The sequence below is a fragment of the Canis lupus genome, chromosome X (genome assembly GCF_048164855.1).
Source record: "Canis lupus baileyi chromosome X, mCanLup2.hap1, whole genome shotgun sequence".
Taxonomy (NCBI): Eukaryota; Metazoa; Chordata; class Mammalia; order Carnivora; family Canidae; genus Canis; species Canis lupus.
The window spans coordinates 79,215,511-79,239,081 of NC_132876.1; the positions used below are offsets into that span (position 1 = coordinate 79,215,511).

The following is a 23,571-nucleotide window of genomic DNA, read 5'->3' on the forward strand; positions in this document are numbered from 1 at the left end:
CAGTATCCTGTCATCTGCGAAGAGGGAGAGTTTGACTTCTTTGCCAATTTGAATGCCTTTAGTTTTTTTTGTTGCCTGATTGCTGAGACTAGGACTTCTAGTGCTATGTTGAATAGCAGTGGTGAGAGTAGACATCCCTGTCGTGTTCCTGATCTTAGGAGAATGGCTCCCAGTGTTTCCCCATTGAGAATGATATTGGCTGTGGGCTTTTCATTGATGGCTTTTAAGATGCTGAGGAATGTTCCCTCTATCCCTACACTCTGAAGCGTTTTGATCAGGAATGGATGCTGTATTTTGTCAAATGCTTTCTCTGCATCTGTTGAGAGGATCCTATGGTTCTTGTTTTTTCTCTTGTGGATATGATATATCACGTTCATTGCTTTATGAGTGTTGAGCAAACCTTGCATCCCGGCGATAAATCCCACTTGGTCATGGTGAATAATCTTCTTAATGTACTGTTGGATCCTATTGGCTAGTATCTTGTTGAGAATTTTTGCATCCATGTTCATCAGGGATGTTGGCCTACAATTCTCCTTTTTGGTGGGGTCTTTGTCTGGTTTTGGAATGAAGGTGATGCTGGCCTCATAGAACGAGTTTGGAAGTATTCCATCCCTTTCTATCTTTTGGAAAAGCTTTAATAGAATAGGCATTGTTTTTTTCTTTAAACGTTTGATAGAATTCACTGGGGAAGGCATCTGGCCCTGGACTTTTGTGTCGTGGGAGGTTTTGATGACTGCTTCAATTTCCTCCCTGGTTATTGGCCTGTTCAGGTTTTCTATTTCTTCCTGGTCCAGTTTTGGTAGTTTGAGGTTTTCCAGAAATGCATGCATTTCTTCCAGATTGCCTAATTTATGGCGTATAGCTGCTCATAATATGTTTTTACAATCGTTTGTATTTCCCTGGTGTTGGTTGTGATCTCTCCTTTTTCATTCGTGATTTTATTAATTTGAGTCTTTTCTCTTTTGTTTTTAATAAGGCTGGCTAATGGTTTATCTATCTTATTAATTCTTTCAAAGAACCAACTCCTGTTTTTGTTGGTCTGTTCCACAGTTCTTTGGTTTCTATTTAATTGAGTTCTGCTTGATTCTTCATTAACTCTCTTCTTCTGCTGGGTGTAGGTTTTGCTTAACTTTCTCCAGTTCCTTTAGGTGCAAGGTTAGCTTTCTATTTGAGTTTTTTCCAATTTTTTGAGGGATGCTTGTTTTCTGATGTATTTCCCCCCCAGGACTGCTTTTGCTGTATCCCAAAGATTTTTGAATGGTTATATCTTCATTCTCATTAGTTTCCATGAATCTTTTAAATTCTTCTCTAATTTCCTGGTTGGCCCTTTCATCTTTTAGCAAGATGCTGTTTAACCTCCACATGTTTGAATTTTTTCCAAATTTCTTCTTGTGATTGAGATCAAGTTTCAAAGCGTTATGGGCTGAAAATATTCAGGGGACAATCCCAATCTTTTAGTATCGGTTGAGACCTGATATGTGACCCAGTATGTGGTCTATTCTGGAGAAAGTTCCATGTGCACTTGAGAAGAATGTGTACTCAGTTGCGTTTGGATGTAAATTTCTGTAAATATCCGTGAAATCCATCTGGTCCAGCATATCATTAAAAGCTCTTGTTTCTTTGGAGATGTTGTTTTTAGAAGTTCTGTCATTTGCAAAAAGTGCCGTGTTGAAGTCTCCCTGTATTAGTGTATTATTAGCTAAGCATGTCTTTACTTTGCTTATTAATTCATTTATATACTTCGCAGCTCCCACATTCGGGGCATATGTATTGATTATTGTTAAGTCCTCTTGTTGGATAGATCCTTTAAGTATTATATAGTGTCCCTCTTCATCTCTTACTACAGTCTTCGGTATAAACTTTAATGTATGTGAGATGAGAATTGCTACCCCTGCTTTCTTTTGGGGACCATTGGAATGGTTAATGATTCTCCAACCTTTCATTATCAGGCGGTAGGTGTCCTTAGGTCTAAAATGAGTGTCTTGTAGACAGCAAATAGATGGGTCTTGCTTTTTTATCCAGTCTGAAACCCTGCACCTTTTGATTGGATCATTAAGCCCATTCATGTTCAGAGTTACTATTGAAAGATATGAATTTAGTGTCATTATGATACCTATTCAGTCCCTGTTTTTGTGGATTGTTTCTTTGGGCTTCCACTTTCTTTTACAGAGTCCCCCTTAATATTTCTTGCAGAGCTGGTTTGGTGGCCACATATTCTTTCAGTTTCTGCCTATCTTGGAAGCTCTTTATCTCTCCTTCTATTCTGAATGAGAGCCTTGCTGGATAGAATATTCTTGGCTTCATGTTCTTCTCCTTTAGGACCCTGAATATATCCTGCCAACCCTTTCTGGCCTGCCAGGTTTCTGTGGAGAGGTCTGCTGTTAATCTAATATTTCTTCCCATATAAGTTAGGGATCTCTTATGTCTTGCTGCTTTAAGGATTTTCTCTTTATATTTAGAATTTGCATGTTTCACTCTTAAATGTCGAGATGTTTTATGGTTTTTATTGATTTTAGGGGTGGGGGTCTATCTCCTGGATCTGAATTCCTGTTTTTCTCCCCAGATTAGGGAAGTTCTCAGGTATGATTTGTTCAAATATGCTTTCTGGTCCTCTGTCCCTCTTGGCGTCCTCTGGAACCCCACTTAAACGTAGATTAATCCCTCTGAGCCTGTCATTTATTTTTCTTAACCTTTTTTCATGTTCTTTTAATTGTTTTTCTTTTTTTTTCCTCAGCTTCCTTCTTTGCCATCAACTTGTCTTCTATGTCACTCACTCATTCTTCTACCTCGTTAACCCTCATCGTTAGGACCTCCAGTAGGATTGTATGTCATTTAATTGATTTTTAATTTTGGCCTGATTAGATCTAAATTCTCCAGTCATGAATTCTCTTGCATCCTTTATGCTTTTATCCAAAGCCACCAGTAGCTTTATAATAGTGCTTCTGAATTGGCTTTCTGATATTGAATTGTAATCCAAATTCTGTAACTTTGTGGCAGAGAATACTTTTTCTGATTCTTTCTTTTGTGGTGAGGTCTTCTTTCTAGTCATTTTGCTCAGTGCAGAGTGGCTAAAAATGAGTTGTTCTGGAAAAAGGAAGAAAAAAAGAGGAAAACAAAAACAAAAAAAGACAAGGAGGGGTATCCTCTGGTTCTATATACTGTAAATCCCTCGACTTGCCCTGGAGCTTTCCAGGGCTGCTTGTTCAAGAACTTGCTCTTCCCCTGTCCTTCTAGGTTGTCTTCTGGGGTGGGATCTGTTGTGCTGATTCTCAGGTGTATGCACCTGGGGAAGCTGCCCCACCCCTGACAGGTGCTCGGCTTAGTGGGAGCTGTTTATCCTGTGAGGCCCCTGTTCCATGGCTGCCCGACCCTCTCAGGTACAGGGTGACACCAGGAGGGACAACCCCACTGGTGGCAGCCCGGTCCCCAGCCCTGGAGTAAGCACCAGCAGTAACTATCATAGTCTCCCGGTCCACACTGGTCTGGATGCTCCCGGGGTGGGGAGGTGCTGATCTGCACAGCTGGAGGGTGCCAGATGGCAGAGTGTTCTCGCTGTCCTGTGCCCTCCCCGCCTCCCTCTGTCGGGGGAGGGAGCGCAGGTTCCCAGGCTGTGTCCCCTGGCGCCCTGGCATCCGGGGCCTGCGCTGTTGGAATCGTGTTCCCAGGGCCTGGCAGCCCCCTCTCCCCAGAGCCGTTGGCTGAGCTTCTCCCAAGGTCCCGCCGGGCACGTGCTCCAGCCCTTTACTGAGATCTGCCCATAGTCTGTGATGCTCTCTCCCCCCGGGAGCACTTCCTCTGTTAGTGACTCCGGAATCTGGAGGCTCCACTGCCCCTCTTGTGGTTCTGCCAGGTTTCCCTGCTAAGCGCCTTTCCATCCGGAAAGAATCCGGTGGGATTTTTTAAGTTCCTGCTTCTCTGGGCCTGGGCTTTCCTGTCCCGGAGCCTTCGCAGTGGCTTTAGCCTGGCTCCTCGCGGTGGGGGGGGGCGGGGCTCGCCCACTTGATTGGGGGGGCTCACCCACTTGATTGGGGGGGAGCCCTCACCCACTTGATTCTTTTTTATTTTTTCTGTCTTCCTACCTTGTTAGAAGCACAAACTCTTCTCTCTGTAGCGTTCCAGCTGGTCTCTCTAAATCTCAGGCCAAATTCGTAGGTTTTCAGGATGATTTGAAAGTTATCTAGGTAAGTTGGTGGGGACAGGTGACTTGGGTATCCTACTCTTACTCCATCTTGTCCTGCCTCCTCCTATAAGTCACATCTTAACGTTTTTTTTCTGTTTTTTTTTTTTTTAAAGATTTTACTTATTTATAAGAGAGAGAGAGAGAGAGAGGCAGAGACATAGGCAGAGGCAGAAGCAGGCTCCCTGTATGGAGCCCAGTGTGGGAATCATCTTGATCTTGGATTCTGGGATCAGCCCTGAGCTGAAGGCAGAAGCTTAACTGCTGAGCCACCCAGGGGTCCCTAGTTTTTCTTTTTTTTAATTTTTAAAAATTGATGATTTGCTTGTATTTGCTGATCTAAATTTTTAAAAAAATTTATGATAGTCACACACAGAGAGAGAGAGAGAGAGAGAGAGAGAGAGGCAGAGACACAGGCAGAGGGAGAAGCAGGCTCCATGCACCGGGAGCCCGACGTGGGATTCGATCCCGAGTCTCCAGGATCGCGCCCTGGGCCAAAGGCAGGCGCTAAACCGCTGCACCACCCAGGGATTCCCCTAGTTTTTCTTAATGACTTATTTAGCATAATGCCCTCAAGGTCCATGCAGGTTGTTGCAAATGGTAGGATTTCTTTTCTTATGGCTTAATGAAATATTATTCCACGTGTGTGTGTGTATCATATTTTCTTTGTCCATTCATCTTTTGGTGGACGTTTAGGTTGTTTACATGACTTGGTTATTGTGAATCAGGCTGCAGTGAACATGGAGTTGCAGATATTTCTGAAACATAGTGATTTTGTTTTCTTTGAATGTTTACCTAGAAGTGGAATTACTATATCATGTGGTAGTTTTATTTTTAATTTTTTGAGGAGCCTCCATACTTTTTTTCATATTGTCTGTACCAAGTTAAAATTCAATAGTGTGTAAGTGTTCCTTGTTTGGACATTTTCAATGTAGTCCTCCAGTCCATGAACACAGGTTATCTTTCCATTTATTTGTGTCTTTAATTTCATTGATGTTTTATAGTTCTCAGTGTAGAGATTTTTCACCTTCCTGATTATTTTTATTCCTAAGTATTTACAGTTTTGATACTATTGTAAATGGGCTGATTTTCTTTATTTTTTATTATTATTTTTTAATATTTTATTTATTTATTCATGAGAGACCCACAGAGGCAGAGACAGGCTGAGGGAGAAGCAGGCTCCACATAAGAAGCCCGATGCTGAGCTCAATCCCATGACTTGGGGATTACATTCTGAGCCAAAGGCAGATACTCAACTGCTGAGCCACCCAGGCTTACTGGGCTGATTTTCTTTATTTCTTTTTTGGATGATTTGTTGTTAGTATATAGAAATGTTACTGATTTTTGTATATTGATTTTGTATCCTATAATTTTACTGAACTTATTAGATCTAAGTTTCTTGGTGGCATATTTATAATTTTCTATATATAAAATCATGTCATTTGCAAATAGAGACAGTTTTACTTCTTCCTTTCTAATTTTGATGCCTTTTATTTCTTTTTCTTTTTCTTGCCTGATTGCTCTGGTGGGTTTTCTAGTATTGTATTGAATAAGATTGGTGAGAATGGGTACCCTTGTCTTCTTCCTGATCTTATAGGAAAAGCTTTCAACCATTCACCATTGAGTATGAAGTCAGCTGTGGGCTTGTTGTATATGGCTTTTATTATGTGTTTATTATACTGTTTTTTGAGAGTTTTTATCATGAACAGATGTTAAATTTTGTCAGATACTTTTTCTGTGCTTTTTGAGACAATTACATGATTTCTTTTTCATTCTATTAATATGATGTATCACCTTTGTTGATTTGCTTGTATTGAAGCATTCTTGCATCCCACAGATAAATCCCACTTGATCATGGTAAATGCTTCCTTTAATGTACTGCTGAATTTAGTTTGCTACTATTTTGTTGAGAATTTTTGCATCAATATGTGTCAGGGATATTAGTGTGTAGTTTTCTTGTAGCATCTTTTAGTGTCTTTATTTGGCTTTGGTATCAGGATAATGCTGACCTCCTAAAATGAATATGAGAGGCTTCCCTCCTCTTTGATTTGTTTTGAAGAGTTTGAGAAGAATTGAAATTAATTTATTTAAATATTTGGGTAAAATTCTCTAGTGAAGCCATCTGGTCCTAGACTTTTCTTACTGGAAGGGTTTTTTTTTATTGCTGATTCAGTCTCCTTACAAGTAATTGATTCAGATTTTCTATTTTTTCCCCAATTCAGTCTTGGTAGATTGTATGTTTCCAAGAACTTAATTCATTTCTTGTAGTTTGTCCAATTTGTTGGTGTAGAGTTGTTCATAGTTCAATTTGTTTCCTTTCTGTTGTTCAAATTGGGTAATATCTATTTTATCTTCTGGTTTACTGTCTCTGTTTTTCCTCTCTTCATTTTGCTGTTGAGCCCATCCAGTGAATTGTCATTAAAGTTATTGTAGCATTCAGTTTTACTAGTGCCATTGGTTCATTTCTGTATCTTCTACTTTGCAGAAATTCTCTATTTTTTTGCTGACATTTTCTATCTGTTCTTTAGTTTCAGGCATATTTGTAATTGTTCACTGAAGCATTTTTTGATTACTCCTTTAAAATCCTGGTCAGATAATTCTAACATCTGTGTCATCTCAGTATTAAGACTATTGATTTCCTTGCTCATTCCAGTTGTGATTTTCCTTGTTCTGGATATAATGAGTGCTTGTTTTCATGATATCCTGGATATTTGCGATATTATGTTAGGAGATTCAGGGTATTTTATCTTCTGTTTTTGCAGGCGTCTTTAGACACTACACTTTAGAGGCAAGGGAAGGAGGTATCACTTAGTTATTGACAGGTGGGAGTGGAAGTCCAAGTCTCTTGGTCTCTGTCGACACTACTTTAGGTCCCCCTGCCCCTAGTCAGGTTGCCTTCTCCTCTCCATCTAAGTTCATACATCCAGTAAGTGGCAAAGGTGAATCAAATCCAGGCAGTTTGGCTCCCAACTCTGTGTTTTTAACCTCTGTGCTATAGTGCCTCTGAATACTGTACAGGATGCCGTGAGTGATTGTGGGGATTGTGTCACATTTTGACAATATAGGTATAATTCGTAGCTCAGTTTTCTCCCCAGTTCCTTTTATGCAGGCTTCAAATTCACTGGTTTTCCCCTCATCCCCTTAGCCTGCTCTCTTACTACTCACCACTTATGAAACTTTTGGTATCACTTGTCCATCTTCCTCTCTAGAATGTCCACTCCATGAGGGCAGTGGCCGTTCTCAATCAATATTTATTGAATTTTTAAAAAGATTTTATTTATTCATGAGAGAGAGAGAGGCAGAGACATAGGCAGAGGGAGGAGCAGGTTCCTTGCAGGGAGCGTGATATGGGACTCCATCCCCAGACCCGGGTTCACACCCTGAGCCAAAGGCAGCCACTCAACTGCTGAGCCACCCAGGTGTTCCAATATTTATTGAATTTATGCATTTACCCCTTTAAAAAATATTGGTCGAATGTCTACTGTAGACAAGACTCTCTGGTACAAAAGCTGGGAATAATTCATCTTAATTTTGAGACCTGGTGTTGTGATAATTGGCCTCTTCACTAAGGAAGCAAGTTAGCACATAGGCACCCTTGGTCCCAGGTAATAATTATTGAGACCGTGCAGCCAGAAGTCTGATTTTCATCCATCTGTCCTCCTGATGTGAGGAATTATCTAGCCCAATGAATGTTTGTTGAATTGAAGAATAAATAAAACACATCTGGGAGATGGATAAGGGGAAGACTTCTGGTGAGCAAGATCAATGCTTTCTGTCAAAAGTAGTCGGGACAGATAGCAAGTAAATGAGCAGTTGCGAGTCTACATCGTGAGTGTTGAAATAGGGATAGTGTTCATGTGGTGCCATGGTGGCAGGGAAGAGGAAGAACAGGAATGTTCTAGGCACAGGGAGCTATGTGTGAGGAGACCCAGAAACCAGAAAAGCATGCCACTGAGAGTCCAGCTGGGTTTTTATTTTTATTTTTATTTTTTTTTTAGATTTATTTTTTATTGGTGTTCAATCTACTAACATACAGACTAACCCCCAGTGCCCGTCACCCATTCACTCCCACCCCCCGCCCTCCTCCCCTTCTACCATCCCTAGTTCCTTTCCCAGAGTTAGCAGTCTTCACGTTCTGTCTCCCTTTCTGATATTTCCCACACATTTCTTCTCCCTTCCCTTATATTCCCTTTCACTATTATTTATATTCCCCAAATGAATGAGACCATATAATGTTTGTCCTTCTCCGACTGACTTACTTCACTCAGCATAATACTCTCCAGTTCCATCCACGTTGAAGCAAATGGTGGGTATTTGTCATTTCTAATAGCTGAGTAATATTCCATTGTATACATAAACCACATCTTTATCCACTCATCTTTCGATGGACACCGAGGCTCCTTCCACAGTTTGGCTATCGTGGCCATTGCTGCTATACACATCGGGGTGCAGGTGTCCCGGCGTTTCATTGCATTTGTATCTTTGGGGTAAATCCCCAACAGTGCAATTGCTGGGTCGTAGGGCAGGTATATTTTTAACTCTTTGAGGAACCTCCACAGAGTTGTCCAAAGTGGCTGCACCAATTCACATTCCCACCAACAGTGCAAGAGGGTTCCCCTTTCTCCAATCCTCTCCAACATTTGTGGTTTCCTGCCTTGTTGATTTGCCCCATTCTCACTGGTGTGAGGTGGTATCTCATTGTGGTTTTGATTTGTATTTCCCTGATGGCAAGTGATGCAGAGCATTTTCTCATATGCATGTTGCCCATGTCTATGTCTTCCTCTGTGAGATTTCTGTTCAGGTCTTTTGCCCATTTCATGATTGGATTGTTTGTTTCTTTGGTGTTGAGTTTAATAAGTTCTTTATAGATCTTGGAAACTAGCCCTTTATCTGATATGTCATTTGCAAATATCTTCTCCCATTCTGTAGGTTGTCTTTGAGTTTTGTTGACTGTATCCTTTGCTGTGCAAAAGCTTCTTATCTTGATGAAGTCCCAATAGTTCATTTTTGCTTTTGTTTCTTTTGCCTTCGTGGATGTATCTTGCAAGAAGTTACTGTGGCCAAGTTCAAAAAGGGTGTTGCCTGTGTTCTCCTCTAGGATTTTGATGGAATCTTGTCTCACATTTAGATCTTTCATCCATTTTGAGTTTATCTTTGTGTATGGTGAAAGAGAGTGGTCTAGTTTCATTCTTCTGCATGTGGATGTCCAATTTTCCCAGCACCATTTATTGAAGAGACTACTTTCTTCCAATGGATAGTCTTTCCTCCTTTATCGAATATTAGTTGACCATAAAGTTCAGGGTCCACTTCTGGGTTCTCTATTCTGTTCCATTGATCTATGTGTCCCTTTTTGTGCCAGTACCACACTGTCTTGATGACCACAGCTTTGTACTACAACCTGAAATCTGGCATTGTGATGCCCCCAGATATGGTTTTCTTTTTTAAAATTCCCCTGGCTATTCGGGGTCTTTTCTGATTCCACACAAATCTTAAAATAATTTGTTCTCTCTGAAGAAAGTCCATGGTATTTTGATAGGGATTGCATTAAATGTGTAAATTGCCCTGGGTAACATTGACATTTTCACAATATTAATTCTGCCAATCCATGAGCATGGAATATTTTTCCATCTCTTTGTGTCTTCCTCAATTTCTTTCAGAAGTGTTCTATAGTTTTGAGGGTATAGAACCTTTACCTCTTTGGTGAGGTTTATTCCTAGGTATCTTATGCTTTTGGGTGCAATTGTAAATGGGATTGACTCCTTAATTTCTCTTTCTTCGGCCTCATTGTTAGTGTATAGAAATGCCACTGATTTCTGGGCATTGATTTTGTATCCTGCCACGCTACCGAATTGCTGTATGAGTTCCAGCAATCTTGGGGTGGAGACTTTTGGGTTTTCTATGTAGAGTATCATGTCATCGGCGAAGAGTGAGAGTTTGACTTCTTCTTTGCCAATTTGAACGCCTTTAATGTCTTTTTGTTGTCTGATTGCTGAGGCTAGGACTTCCAGTACTATGTTGACTAGCAGTGGTGAGAGTGGACATCCCTGTCTTGTTCCTGATCTTAGGGGAAAGGCTCCCAGTGCTTCCCCATTGAGAATGATATTTGCTGTGGGCTTTTCATAGATGGCTTTTAAGATGTTGAGGAATGTTCCCTCTATCCCTACACTCTGAAGAGTTTTGATCAGAAATGGATGCTGTATTTTGTCAAATGCTTTCTCTGCATCTAATGAGAGGATCATATGGTTCTTGGTTTTTCTCTTGCTGATATGATGAATCACATTGATTGTTTTATGAGTGTTGAACCAGCCTTGTATCCCCGGAATAAATCCTACTAGGTCATAGTGAATAATTTTCTTAATGTGTTGTTGGATCCCATTGGCCAGTATCTTCTTGAGAATTTTTGCATCCATGTTCCTCAGGGATTTGGTCTGTAATTCTCCTTTTTGGCGGGGTCTTTGTCTGGTTTTGGAATGAAGGTGATGCTGGCCTCATAGAACGAATTTGGAAGTACTCCATCTCTTTCTATCTTTCCAAACAGCTTTAGGAGAATAGGTATGGTTTCTTCTTTAAACGTTTGATAGAATTCTCCTAGGAAGCCATCTGGCCCTGGACTCTTGTGTCTTGGGAGGTTTTTGATGACTGCTTCAATTTCCTCCCTGGTTATTGGCCTGTTCAGGTTTTCTATTTCTTCCTGTTCCAGTTTTGGTAGTTTGTGGCTTTCCAGGAATGCGTCCATTTCTTCTAGATTGCCTAATTTATTGGCGTATAGCTGTTCATAATATGTTTTTAAAATCGTTTGTATTTCCTTGGTGTTGGTAGTGATCTCTCCTTTCTCATTCATGATTTTATTAATTTGAGTCTTCTCTCTCTTCTTTTTAATAAGGCTGGCTAATGGTTTATCTATCTTATTAATTCTTTCAAAGAACCAACTCCTGGTTCTGTTGATCTGTTCCACAGTTCTTCTGGTCTCGATTTCGTTGAGTTCTGCTCGAATCTTTATTAACTCCCTTCTTCTCTTGGGTGTAGGATCTATTTGCTGTTTTTTCTCTAGCTCCTTTATGTGTAAGGTTAGCTTTTGTATTTGAGTTCTTTCCAGTTTTTGAATGGATGCTTGTATTGCGATGTATTTCCCCTTAGGACTGCTTTTGCTGCATCCCAAAGATTTTGAACGGTTGTATCTTCATTCTCATTAGTTTCCATGAATCTTTTTAATTCTTCCTTAATTTCCTGGTTGACCCTTTCATCTTTTAGCAGGATGGTCCTTAACCTCCACGTGTTTGAGGTCCTTCCAAACTTCTTGTTGTGATTTAGTTCTAATTTCAAGGCATTATGGTCTGAGAATATGCAGGGGACGATCCCAATCTTTTGGTATCAGTTCAGACCCGATTTGTGACCCAGTATGTGGTCTATTCTGGAGAAAGTTGCATGTGCACTTGAGAAGAATGTGTATTCAGTTGAGTTTGGATGTAAAGTTCTGTAGTTATCTGTGAAATCCATCTGGTCCAGTGTATCATTTAAAGCTCTCGTTTCTTTGGAGATGTTGTGCTTAGAAGACCTATCGAGTATAGAAAGAGCTAGATTGAAGTCACCAAGTATAAGTGTATTATTATCTAAGTATTTCTTCACTTTGGTAAATAATTGATTTATATCGACTTTTGATGGGTCATTAAGCCCATTCACGTTCAGAGTTACTATTGAAAGATATGAGTTTAGTGTCATCATGATATCTATTCAGTCCTTGTTTTTGTGGATTGTTCCACTGAACTTCTTCTAAAGGGGAATTTTAAGAGTCCCCCTTAAAATTTCTTGCAGAGCTGGTTTGGAGGTCACATATTTTTTCAGTTTCTGCCTGTCTTGGAAGCTCTTTATCTCTCCTTCCATTTTGAATGAGAGCCTTGCTGGATAAAGTATTCTTGGTTGCATGTTCTTCTCATTTAGGACCCTGAATATATCCTGCCAGCCCTTTCTGGCCTGCCAGGTCTCTGTGGAGAGGTCTGCTGTTACCCTAATACTCCTCCCCATAAAAGTCAAGGATTTCTTTTCTCTTGCTGCTTTAAGGATCTTCTCTTTATCTTTGGAATTTGCAAGCTTCACTATTAAATGTCGAGGTGTTGAACGGTTTTTATTGATTTTAGAGGGGGGGGGATCTCTCTATTTCCTGGATCTGAATGCTTGTTTCCCTTCCCAGATTAGGAAAGTTTTCAGCTAGAATTTGTTCAAATACATATTCTGGCCCTCTGTCCCTTTCAGCGCCCTCGGGAACCCCAATTAAACATAGGTTTTTCTTCCTCAGGCTGTCGTTTATTTCCCTTAATCTATCTTCATGGTCTTTTAATTGTTTGTCTCTTTTTCCTCAGTTTCCCTCTTTGCTATCAACTTGTCTTCTATGTCACTCACTCGTTCTTCCACCTCGTTAACCCTCGTCGTTAGGACTTCTAGTTTGGATTGCATCTCATTCAATTGATTTTTAATTTCTGCCTGATTAGCTCTAAATTCTGCAGTCATGAAGTCTCTTGAGTCCTTTTTGCTTTTTTCTAGAGCCACCAGTAGCTGTATAATAGTGCTTCTGAATTGGCTTTCTGACATTGAATTGTAATCCAGATTTTGTAACTGTGTGGGAGAGAGGACTGTTTCTGATTCTTTCTTTTGAGGTGAGGTTTTCCTTCTAGTCATTTTGCTCAGTGCAGAGTGGCCAAAAGCAAGTTGTATTGGGAAAAGGAGAAAAAGAGAGGAGAGAAAGAAGGAAAGAAAAGAGAAAGAGGAAAAAAAAAGGAAGAAAAAAAAAGAAGAAAAAGAGAAAGAAAAAGAAAGAAAGGAGAAAAAACGGGGGGTGGGGGAAGGAACCAAATCAAAAAGCAAAACAAAACAAAACAAAACAAAAAAAGAACCACGGGGGAGTATCTTCTGATTCTGTGTACTTTAAGTCCCTTGGCTTCTCCTGGAAGTTGTCCGTCTAGCTGGTCCTCTGGGGGAGGGGCCTGTTGTGCTGATTTTCAGGTGTTAGCAGTTGGGGGAGCTGCTGTGCCCCTGCCTGGTGCAGGGCTCAGTGGGGGTTGTTTACCCCGTGAGGCCCCAGGAGCAACAGCCCTAGTGGCGGGGCCAGCTCTGGAGCCCTGGATTCAGCTCCAGCGAGGTCTCTGTCTGCAGGGCCTGGAGGCTCCGGGGCGGGGCCACTGCTCTGCTCAGCTCGGGGCAGGAGCGTCCTTGCTGTCCTGGGCCCTCCCGGTCTCTGCCTGTCCCGGGGGGAGGCCGGATCCTGGGCTGTGTCCCCGCGCCCTGTGCTCCGGGGCCTGCGTTGTTGGATTCGCGCTCCCGGGCCGCGCAACCCCCTCCGCGGAGCCCCTCCGAGCTGCTCCTGGAACCGCGCAGCCCCCTCCGCGGAGCCGCCACCTGAGCCCCCCCCCCCGCCCCCCGAGCTGCTCCTGGAACCGCGCAGCCCCCTCCGCATGGAGCCTCTTCCTCTGCCCGAGCCCCTCCGAGCTGCTCCCGGGGCCGCGCAGCCCCCTCCGCGGAGCCGCCGCCCGAGCCCCTCCGAGCTGCTCTGGGTCCCGCCGGGTCCCGCCGTGCGCGCTGCAGCCCTTAGGGAGCTCGGCGCACTCTCCCCGGGGCGCAGGTGTCTGTTACTGTTCCAGGGAACCCGAGGGCATCCTCGCCCTTCTGGGTCCTCCTCCACCTCCCTGGGAGCCCCTTTCCGCCCGGGAAGGTCGGTGCAGCTCCTGCTTCTCCGGGACGGGGCTCTCCTGTCCTGGGGACACTCGCCCCGGCCTCAGCCCGGCTCCTCGCGGGGCCCCTCCCCCTTGGATGCCTTTGTTTCTTTATTTCTTTTTTCCCGTCTTCCTACCTTGATAGAAGCGCAAACTCTTCTCACTGTAGCATTCCAGGTGTTCTCTCTTTAATTCTCAGGCCGAATTCATAGATTTTCAGGATAATTTGAAGGTTTTCTAGGTAATTTGGTGGAGACAGGTGATTTGGGGACCCTACTCTTCCGCCCTCTTGCCCCTCCCTCCAGCTGGGTTTTTAGAGCAGGGCTGACTTCATGGGCATGTGACCCGTCACACAGAGCCTCATATTTGGAGGGAGACCCCATGCTTGAGGTTTAATGCTCTGTGGTTGTTGTCTTGAAATTCTTAACTTTACCTTTGAATTTATGTTTTCTTTATGAAATTCAGTGGGACAATGGAGTGTGTCCTAGGGACTTAGAGCTTTAGCTCATATATGGTCCTCCCCTCCTTCTGCCTCCCCACTCCCTAAACAGGTTCTTGGTTGGCTGTTTAGGGTACTAGGCCTGGGTGCAGGTGCAAGAGAGTCAGGGTTAGGTGCATCCATCCTATGCACTGAGTCACAGGCAGTGGCCTGTGCTTGCCCCTTGAGTTTCCTCATGCCAAGGGAGCATGACAATAAATAACAAATAAAAAGCCCCATGACAAGTTGAGAGAGACTGCAGAAGAAAGGAAAAAGGGTTTTGTTGTTTTTTTTTTTTTGCTGTTTTATGAATAGGGGGCCCCTGCTTTTCAGTTGCACCGGGTCTCACAAATTGTGTAGCTGATGCCAGAGGCCAGAGGTAAGGCCAGAGAGGCAAGGCCTTTTAGACTATGGTAAGCTTATACTTTACCTTAAGAAAACCAGGAAGCCTGTGAGAGGTTCTCAGCAAGGATTGACAGGATCAAATTTGTGTTTTTAAAATGATCACTTTGGCTCTGGTTTGGAGAACCAGTTGGGTGAGGACAGAGTAGAGGCTAGGGACCCACTTAGGAGGGCAGGAGAGTAATCCTGCCAGTTAGAGATAATAGGGGCCTGGATCAGGGCAGGGTGGGTAAGGATGACAGCAGGGCACAGTTGATATCTAATCAGGAGATAGAATGATAGGACATAATGGTAACTTGAATGGCAATAGCAACACATACAGAGCACTTACAGTGTACCAGGCACTATTGTAAATGCCTTATATGGATTAACTCATTTATTTTTGATAACCTTATGATGTACATACAGTTTTTATCCCCACTTTAGGGATGAGAAAACTGAGGCACAGAGAGGTAATAGCCCAAGATCCCACAGCCAATGATGGCAGGTACAGACAGGATATAAACCCAGGCAGTCTGAGGTTATGGTGCCAATTGCCAAGAGAGGGAGCAGGTTTAGGGTGCAGGCAGAGGGAGAAATTGAATTTACCTTTGTGAAATTTGAAATATGTAAGGAGGCTATCTAGTAGAAGTACTGGGAGGCATTTCGAGGGAGGGGTCTGAAACTCAGAGGCATCTGGCTTGCTGTTACAGGTGTGTAGAGGGCACATGAAACTCTGGCAGTAAGATCAACAGAGGAAAATGAGGAAAGAAGAATGCCTAGGTAAGAAGGCCTAGGAAACATCAACCTTTAAGGAGTGGGCAGGAGAAAAAGAGTGCAGTGGGAAACAGAAGGAGCAGCCAGAGACATAATTAAGATCACATCACATCCCTGCTTGTTATTGTCCCATGGATTTGCACGGATTCACATTTGTAGCCTCTCCCATTGTCAATATTCCTCACCAGAGTAGGAATATTTACCATTGACAAATCTACATTGACACATGATTATCACCCAAAATCCATAGTTTACATCAGTGTCTACTCTTGGTGGTGTACATTCTATGGGTTTGGACAAATGTATAATGACATGAATCTACCATTATAGCTTTTTCATATCGTACAGATAGTTACACTGCCCTAAAAAAAATTCTCTGTGCTATGCCTGTTTGTTTCTCTCCCCCTCCTAACCTCTGGCAATGGCTGATGTTTTTACCATCCCGATGGTTTTGCCTTTTCTAGAATATCATATAGTTAGAATCATAGAATGTGTAGCCTTTTCAGATTGGCTTCTGTCACTTAGTAATATGCATTTAAGTTTCCTCCATGCCTATTCATGGCTTGATAGCTCATTTCTTTTTAGCGCTGAATAAACATTTCATTGTTTGGTTGTACCACAGTTTATCCATTCACCTACATCTTAGCTGCTTCCAAATTTTGGCAGTTATGAATAAAGCTGTTATAAAATAAACATCCATGTGTAGGTTTTTGTGTGGATATAGTTTTCAATTCCTTTGAGTAAATGCCAAGGAATGTGATTGATGGATTGTATGTTAAGAGTATGTTCAGTTTTGTAAGAAACTGCCAAACTGTCTTCCAAAATGGCTGTACCATTTTGCATTCCACCAGCAATGAATGAGAGTTCCTTTTCCTCTGCCTCCTTATCAGCATTTGGTCTTGTCAGTGTTCTGAGTTTTGGGTATTGTGATAGATGTATAGTGATATCTCGTTGTTTTAATTAACGTTTCCCTAATGAAATATGTAGAGCACCTTTTCATATGCATATTTCCATCTGCATATCTTCTTTGTGAGGTTTCTTTTTTTTGGTGAGGTTTCTATAGAGATCTTTTTGCCCATTTTTTTTTTCCAATCGGGTTTGTTTTGTTGTTAATTTTTAAGAGTTCTTTGTATATTTTGGATAACATCCTTTATCAGATATGTCTTATGCAACTATTTACTTCCAGTCTTTGGCTTGTCCTTTTATTCTCTTGACAGTGTCTTTTAAAGATCAGGGTTTTAATTTTTACTAAGTCTATTTTATCAATTCCTCCTTTTCATGGATTATGCCTTCAGTGTTACATCTAAAACATCATTATTGCTGTACCCAAGCTCATCTAGGTTTTTATCCTGTTATCTTCTAGGAGTGCTAGAAGATATTTATTATATTTATATTATATATTATTTATTTATTATATTATATTTAGGTCTGTGATCCATTTTCAGTTCATTTTGTGATGTGTACAAGGTCTGTCTAGATTCATTCATTTGCATGTAGATGTGCAGTTCTAGTACCATTTGTTGAAAAGACTATCTTCTACCTTTTCTCTTTTGTCAAGGATTAGTTGACTGTATTTATGTGGATCTATTTCTGGGATCTCTGTCCTGTCCTGTTGATCTGTTTGTCTATCTTTCATCACTACCACACTGTCTTGATTACTGTAGCTTTAGTAAGTCTTGAAGTTAGGTAGCATCAGTCTTTCAACTTTGTTGTTTTCATTCGATATTGTGTTGGCTATTCTGTGACTCAGATATTTTGGACAGTGTGAATTTATTGTGGCACCGATCCAATGGGTGATTTTTCTCTAGCCATGTCCAATAGTCTAGTGTTACATAGTTGGATTGTGTCAAGGTTGGAATTTGCACATGGTGGGTGATGGAAAGGCAGTGGAGCAAGGGACTTGAGGATATTTATAGGAGAATAGCTATAGTGAGGAATGCTGGAATCTAAGATAGATTGGGGAAGAAGGGTGAAGTTAAGAATAGATGAAAAGCAGGATCAAGGGGTTTTAAAGGCAAAAAACAGGTGAAATGAATGAGAGCTGGATGATTACTTATGGTCACATTGTGTGATGTATGAATTTCATATACCAGATGTGGAGCAATTGCAAGTGTTGATAAGGTCTGGGTGATGACCACGAGAATTGATAGCTGAAGGGGGAGTAGGGACAGCAGCATCTGAAGATGAGAATGTCAAAGAGCTAAGGGGCCAGAATGTTGGGCCTCTGCATCAATACTGATGTCATGTGGGATATTGGCAGGACTTAGGATGGAGAGGAAACTGTGAGCAGGTTCTTTAATGAGTGAAAAGGAGTATGTTGGGGAATTGAGTAGCTGATGATAAAGAGGAGTGGGAAGAGGCATGGCTAGATGATATGAAGCCCAGAAGAGTAAGAGATCTTACATAGGGGTAGAGGAGAGTTGTTCTCAAAGTCTCACTGGAGAATGAGGGGAATATCTACCCCCAGCACAGCGTATAACCCTGAGTTATAAGGGTCTGGTAGAAAGCACAACTTCTGCCTGACAGGGCTGTACCACAGTGCTGCTTAGGCATTTTGTGGCTAAGGACCAGGTTTGTTTGTTTCTTTAAATTTCCAATTCATAATGGACCAATCATTTGGTAAAATAAAAATTGCTAGAAAAGTGGTTGAACAAAAAAAAAACTATACAAAATACAAATCCCAATTTTTTATTGTTAGATTCAACAATAGCCATAAGATTACTCAGCCAAATTGCCATAAAAGTTATTGGATGCTTACTCTGACTTTTTGTACTTATGACAGACCTGTGGTAAACAGCTTACAGATCAGCATTAGTCTGTGGACCACACAACATGGCACTCCTATAGAGAAAATGGCTTTCTCCTAGGAGAAGCTTCCATCAGTTAAGCCAGGATGGTGAAGAAGAGGTTTGTTGTAGGGGATGTCAATTAGAGAGGTTTGTTTACCAAGGAATGGGGTTGCTGGAGGTACAAGAGAAATGCTGATGACCAGCGGAAGTTTGGGGGTAGAAAACACATATAGCTATATGGGATGAAAGTTTAGGAGAGAGGAACAACTGGAGGGGTTCCTTAATGAGCAGTGTCCAAGGCCAACAGGGTATGAGACAGAAAGCATAGAGGCCAGGGAAGTGAGTTAATGAATGCTACAGGGCCTATGGAATATATTTAAAGAAAGTTGAAGCAGGTGAAAGGTGAGGTGTGCTTCTCTGTGCTCACCGTGCTAAGCACTTTTATTATACATTCTCTGAGCCCTTAAAAAAAAAACTCTACCAAACTGATGGTGATATCCTCAGTTTATTGATATGCAGCAGGTTTTACAGGCATAGAATTATTGATTGGGATGGTGGTAGGGTCCTAATCCCAGGAAGTCAGTTTATGAACATGATCTTGGACAAAACAGAGTTCTGCCCTATTTTTTAATGCTCCCTGCTGTGTGTGGCTGTCCAAATAATTTAGGAATTTGATCTTAGCCAGAGTTATTAGGAGGGCTGTTGATGACTTCTTTGGTGAGGAAGGGTTTAGTTTTGTAAGATTACCACCTCACAGACATGCAAACTCAAATTTTCAAAATTAAATATTTTTTAGACATTACAGTATGAAATAAGTAACACATGTTCATTGTAGAGAATTGAAAAATACAAATAAGAGAAAAATGATTACTTGTTATACTTCACTCAGAACCACTATCAATTAAAATACTCTTTTCAATTCTTTTCATTTAGTCAAGTAAAATAGCTCAGTAAAGTTTAAGTTTTTGATTATATGTTGAAGTAAGAATATTTTGGATATATTGGTTAAAATCTTATTAAAATTAATTTTATCTGTTTCTTTTTACCTTTTTAATGTGGCTACTAGAACATTTAAACGTACATATTTGGCTCACATTATATTTCTTTTTATAAAAAGATTTTATTTATTCATTCATGAGAAACAGAGGCAGAGTCATAAGCAGAGGGAGAAGCAGGCTCACTATAGGGAGCCTGATTTGGGACTCGATCCTGGGCCATGGAATCACGTTCTGAGTCAAAGGCAGATAGATGCTCAACCAGAGTCACCCAGGCGTCCCTCACATTATATTTCTATGGGATGGCACTGTTTTAGAATCTCTTATAGCTTTAACCATTCTGAGTCTTTAAAAAAAAGATTTATTTATTTATTTGAGAGAGAGAAAGTGTGTGAGCCAGTTAACAGACTGAGCCACCCAGGCGCCCCTTGACCATTCTGAGTATTTTTTTTAAGATTTTTTGTTTGTTTATTCATGAGAGAGAGAGAGAGAGAGAGAGAGAGAGAGGCAGAGACATAGGCAGAGGGAGAAGCAGGTTCCCCCCAGGGAGCCTGATGCAGGACTTGATCCCAGGACCCCGGGACTACAACCTGAGACAAAGGCAGATGTTCAACCCCTGAGCCATCCAGGTACCCCTACCATTCTGAGTCTTTTTTTTAAAAAAAAGATTTTATTTATTTATTCATGAGAGACACAGGCAGAGGGAGAAGCAAGCTCCAATGCAGGGAGCCTAATGTGGGACTTGATCCTGGGTCTGTCTCCAGGATCACACCCCGGGCCAAAGGTGGCGCTAAACTGCTGAGCCACCCAGGGTACCCACCATTCTGAATCTTAATGAAGCTTGCTGTGTACATTTTTAGCTCTGTTATAATTGTTTTATTTTTTTATTATTTTTAAAAGATTTTATTTCTTTATTTCAGAGAGAGAGAGCATATGTGAGTAGGGGAGGAACAGAGGGAGAGAGAATCCTGAAGTGGACTCCTCACTGAGTGTGGAGCCTGACATGGGGCTCAATCCATGACCCTGAGATCATGACCTGAGCTAAAACCAAGAGTTGGACTCTTAACCCACTGAGCCACCCAGGCGCCCCCATGATATAATTGTTTTAGACCAGCGTTGTTCAATATACTTTTTGTATTAATATGTTTGATAATCTGCCCGGTATGGTAATTTGTAGCCACATGTGGCTACTGAGAATTTGAAATATAGCTAGTATGATGTAGGGAGCGCATTTAAAATTTTATATAACTTGAAATAATTGAAATGTAAATAGCTATGTGTACTGGACAGCACAGTTCTAGACCTTATGAAAAATAACATTTTCATAAACCTTGGCCGATTTTTCTCTTTTCTAGTTGTGTTGGTGTTGAAGAGGAAAAGGCTGCTGACATTGACCTCTACCACTGCCCCAACTGTGAAGTCTTACATGGGCCCTCCATTAGTAAGTAGATCTTGAGGTTTCCAAGAGAAGGTGGTCCAGAGGTGAGACAAAGCTAAGGAAACAAAGGGAGATTGCCTTTGCCTGAGCACTTGGGAAATAGCAAAAGCCTGTGCAGGCCCCACAGGCTAGCAGCTGCCCCACTGAGAGGGCAGAAGTACAGAGCTTTACCTCCCTAGGGACTTCCCCTGGAGGAAACCTCAAACTCACTAGGAACTTTCCTTGAGTTTGTGAGAGCCTCGTTGGCTCCAGGTGCTCCAAGAGGTTGTTAGATTGGAAGAGAATCAGGATCTGTTGAGGCCTTTATTCCTGGAACCATACATAGCTCATGGCCATTCTGACTCACAGTCTCTGTCTTTTTCTGGCTTAGTGAAAAAACGCCGTGTATCTTCAAAAGGGCACGATACACACAAGGGGAAACCAGTGAAGACTGGAAGCCCTACATTCATTCGAGAGCTCCGGAGTAGGACCTTTGACAGGTGAGGGTTGGTACATGCCAGGGCTCTGGGAGGCTAGGATCTGTCTCTTTCCAACTTTCCCACTGGCTGCCCTATCAGATGCCTCCCTGACTTGGGAATGTCTGCAGGGCTCTGCCTGTTCCCTCTGGGGAGGGATCTTCTGTTTTAGTCATTTTCTAAGAAACATTGTTAGAGTTTCATTTGACATGCAGTGTATGTTAATGTCCACTTGTAAAAACTTCTGATAGATTGGGAATCAGTTTTTGCCTCTTAGGAAAGGGTATTTGCTTGCACCCAAGAAATGCTTCAACTAAGAGTCTAAAGATCAGAAAGTTTAATTCTCTCATTTAGAGAAAAGGAAACTCTTTTTAAAAAATATTTTATTGGGGATCCCTGGGTGGCTCAGTGGTTTAGCGCCTGCCTTTGGCCCAGGGTGTGATCCTGGAGTCCCGGGATCGAGTCCCACGTCGGGCTCCCGGCATGGAGCCTGCTTCTCCCTCCTCCTGTGTCTCTGCCTCTCTCTCTCTTTCTCTCTCTCTATCATAAATAAATAAATAAATCTTTAAAAAATATTTTATTTAAATTTAATTTTCCAACATATAGTATAACACCCAGTTTTCATCCCATCAAGTGCCCTCCTTAGTGCCCATCACCCAGTTACCCCATCCCCCCACACTCCTCCCCTTCTGCAACCTTTTGTTTCCCAGAGTTGGGAGTCTCTCATGGTTTGTCTTCCTCTCTAATTTTTCCCCCACTAAGTTTCCCTCCTTTCCCTTAGAGTCCCTTTCACTATTTAAAAGGAAGCTCTTTAAAATTTAAATGTTTGAGTGATCATGTATTTCTTTTAAATCCAAAAAATTTTTCCTTTTTAATCTGTTTTTTTAATTTTTTAATTTTTATTTCTAAATTAAACTCTGTGCCCAAAATGAGACATGAACTCACAACCCCGAGATCAAGAGTCACATGCTGTACTGACTGAGCCAGCCAGGTGGTTTTTTCCCTTTTAAAAATATTAAAATGGGCTTATTAAAAATAAATTACAAGAACAAAAATGAGTTAGAAAAGTAATGAATAAAGAACTCTCTTTTGCTTAGTTTTTAATTCATGCAACCATTTTCAGCTTTCCTGTAATTGAAATGTTATTTAGAATTATGTATCTTCAACTTAATATTCCTTGATTTGTTTATTCAGGGGCAGCGAGTCTCCTTTCTACTCCCTCAGATCCCTTCCCTAGTTACCAACGTCTTGTGCATTTTTTAAGAAATAGGTTTTGCTTAAATAAACGTCTTTGTGTGTGTGTGTGTGTATCCTGCTTTTTTTAAAAAGCATAAATACACTCTGTATTCTGCATCTTGCTTTTTTTAGCCTAAATTATATATCTTGGAGATTAATCCATAACAGCATATACAGATGTTTTTCATTTTTCATGGAAGTTTAGTATTCCATTGTAGGGATATGTAATTTATTTAACCAGTCTTCTATTGATGAACCTTTAAATTGATTCTAATATTTTGCTGTTAGAAAAAAAGTGCTGCAGTGGATGTCTTTGTACTTAAGTTTTTGCATATGTGGATAAGTATATGTGTAGCTTTACTACCTAAAAGCGAAATTGCTAGATCAAAGACCCTATGCTTTAAAAATGTTGATGAAAACACTAATTCAAAAAGGTATATGTACTCCAGAGTTTCCTTGTGGGAAATTTTAATCTTAATTTTTAATTTTTATGTAGTCTAATTTATTTATTACTATTTTAAATTACTACTGGGCCTGGTCTCATGTTTTTTCTGCTATTCTATGACTTCATTTTTTTCAATTTAATCTTAGATCCATCTAGAATTATATAAAGAATGAGATAGACATTGAGCTTAATATTTTTCCAGATGTTTGTTTCAACACAACTTGGTCAATAGTTTATCTTTCTCCAGCATGGTTTTTTAAAAATGTTTTCTAGTTAACTAAGTATGTGTTGAGAAAGTGGTTGTAAAAATTGTTTTTTTAATCAGTCTTATCATTTTTTCTTTTTTAAGTTTATTTTAATTCCACTGTAGTTAACATACAGTGTTATATTAGTTTCAGGTGTATGATATAATGATTTCAACAATTCTATGCATTACTTAGTACTCATCATAATAAGTGTAGTCTTAATCCTTGTCACCTATTTCACCAATCCCCCACCTATCTCCCCTCTGGTAACCATCAGTTTGTTCTCTATAGTTAAGAGTCTGTTTTTTGGTTTGTCTCTTCATTTTTCCTTTGTTTTGTTTCTTAAATTCTATATGTAAGTAAAGTCATATGGTATTTGTCTTTCTCTGACTGATTTATTTCCCTTAGCATTATACTCTGTAGGTCCATCCATGTCATTGCAAAAGGCAAG

At 40.9% G+C, this 23,571-nt stretch overlaps 1 protein-coding gene across 7 annotated transcripts in view; it reads left to right on the forward strand.

The window, feature by feature from the left end:
• PHF8 (PHD finger protein 8) overlaps positions 1-23,571 on the forward strand; it is a 106,587-nt gene that overhangs the window by 15,431 nt on the left and 67,585 nt on the right. For all 7 annotated transcript variants that reach the window (XM_072816968.1, XM_072816966.1, XM_072816967.1 and 4 more), the window contains exons 3-4: positions 20,657-20,742; positions 21,110-21,218. In XM_072816968.1, coding sequence (XP_072673069.1) covers positions 20,657-20,742; positions 21,110-21,218 — 195 coding nt within the window. The remainder of the gene's footprint in view (positions 1-20,656; positions 20,743-21,109; positions 21,219-23,571) is intronic.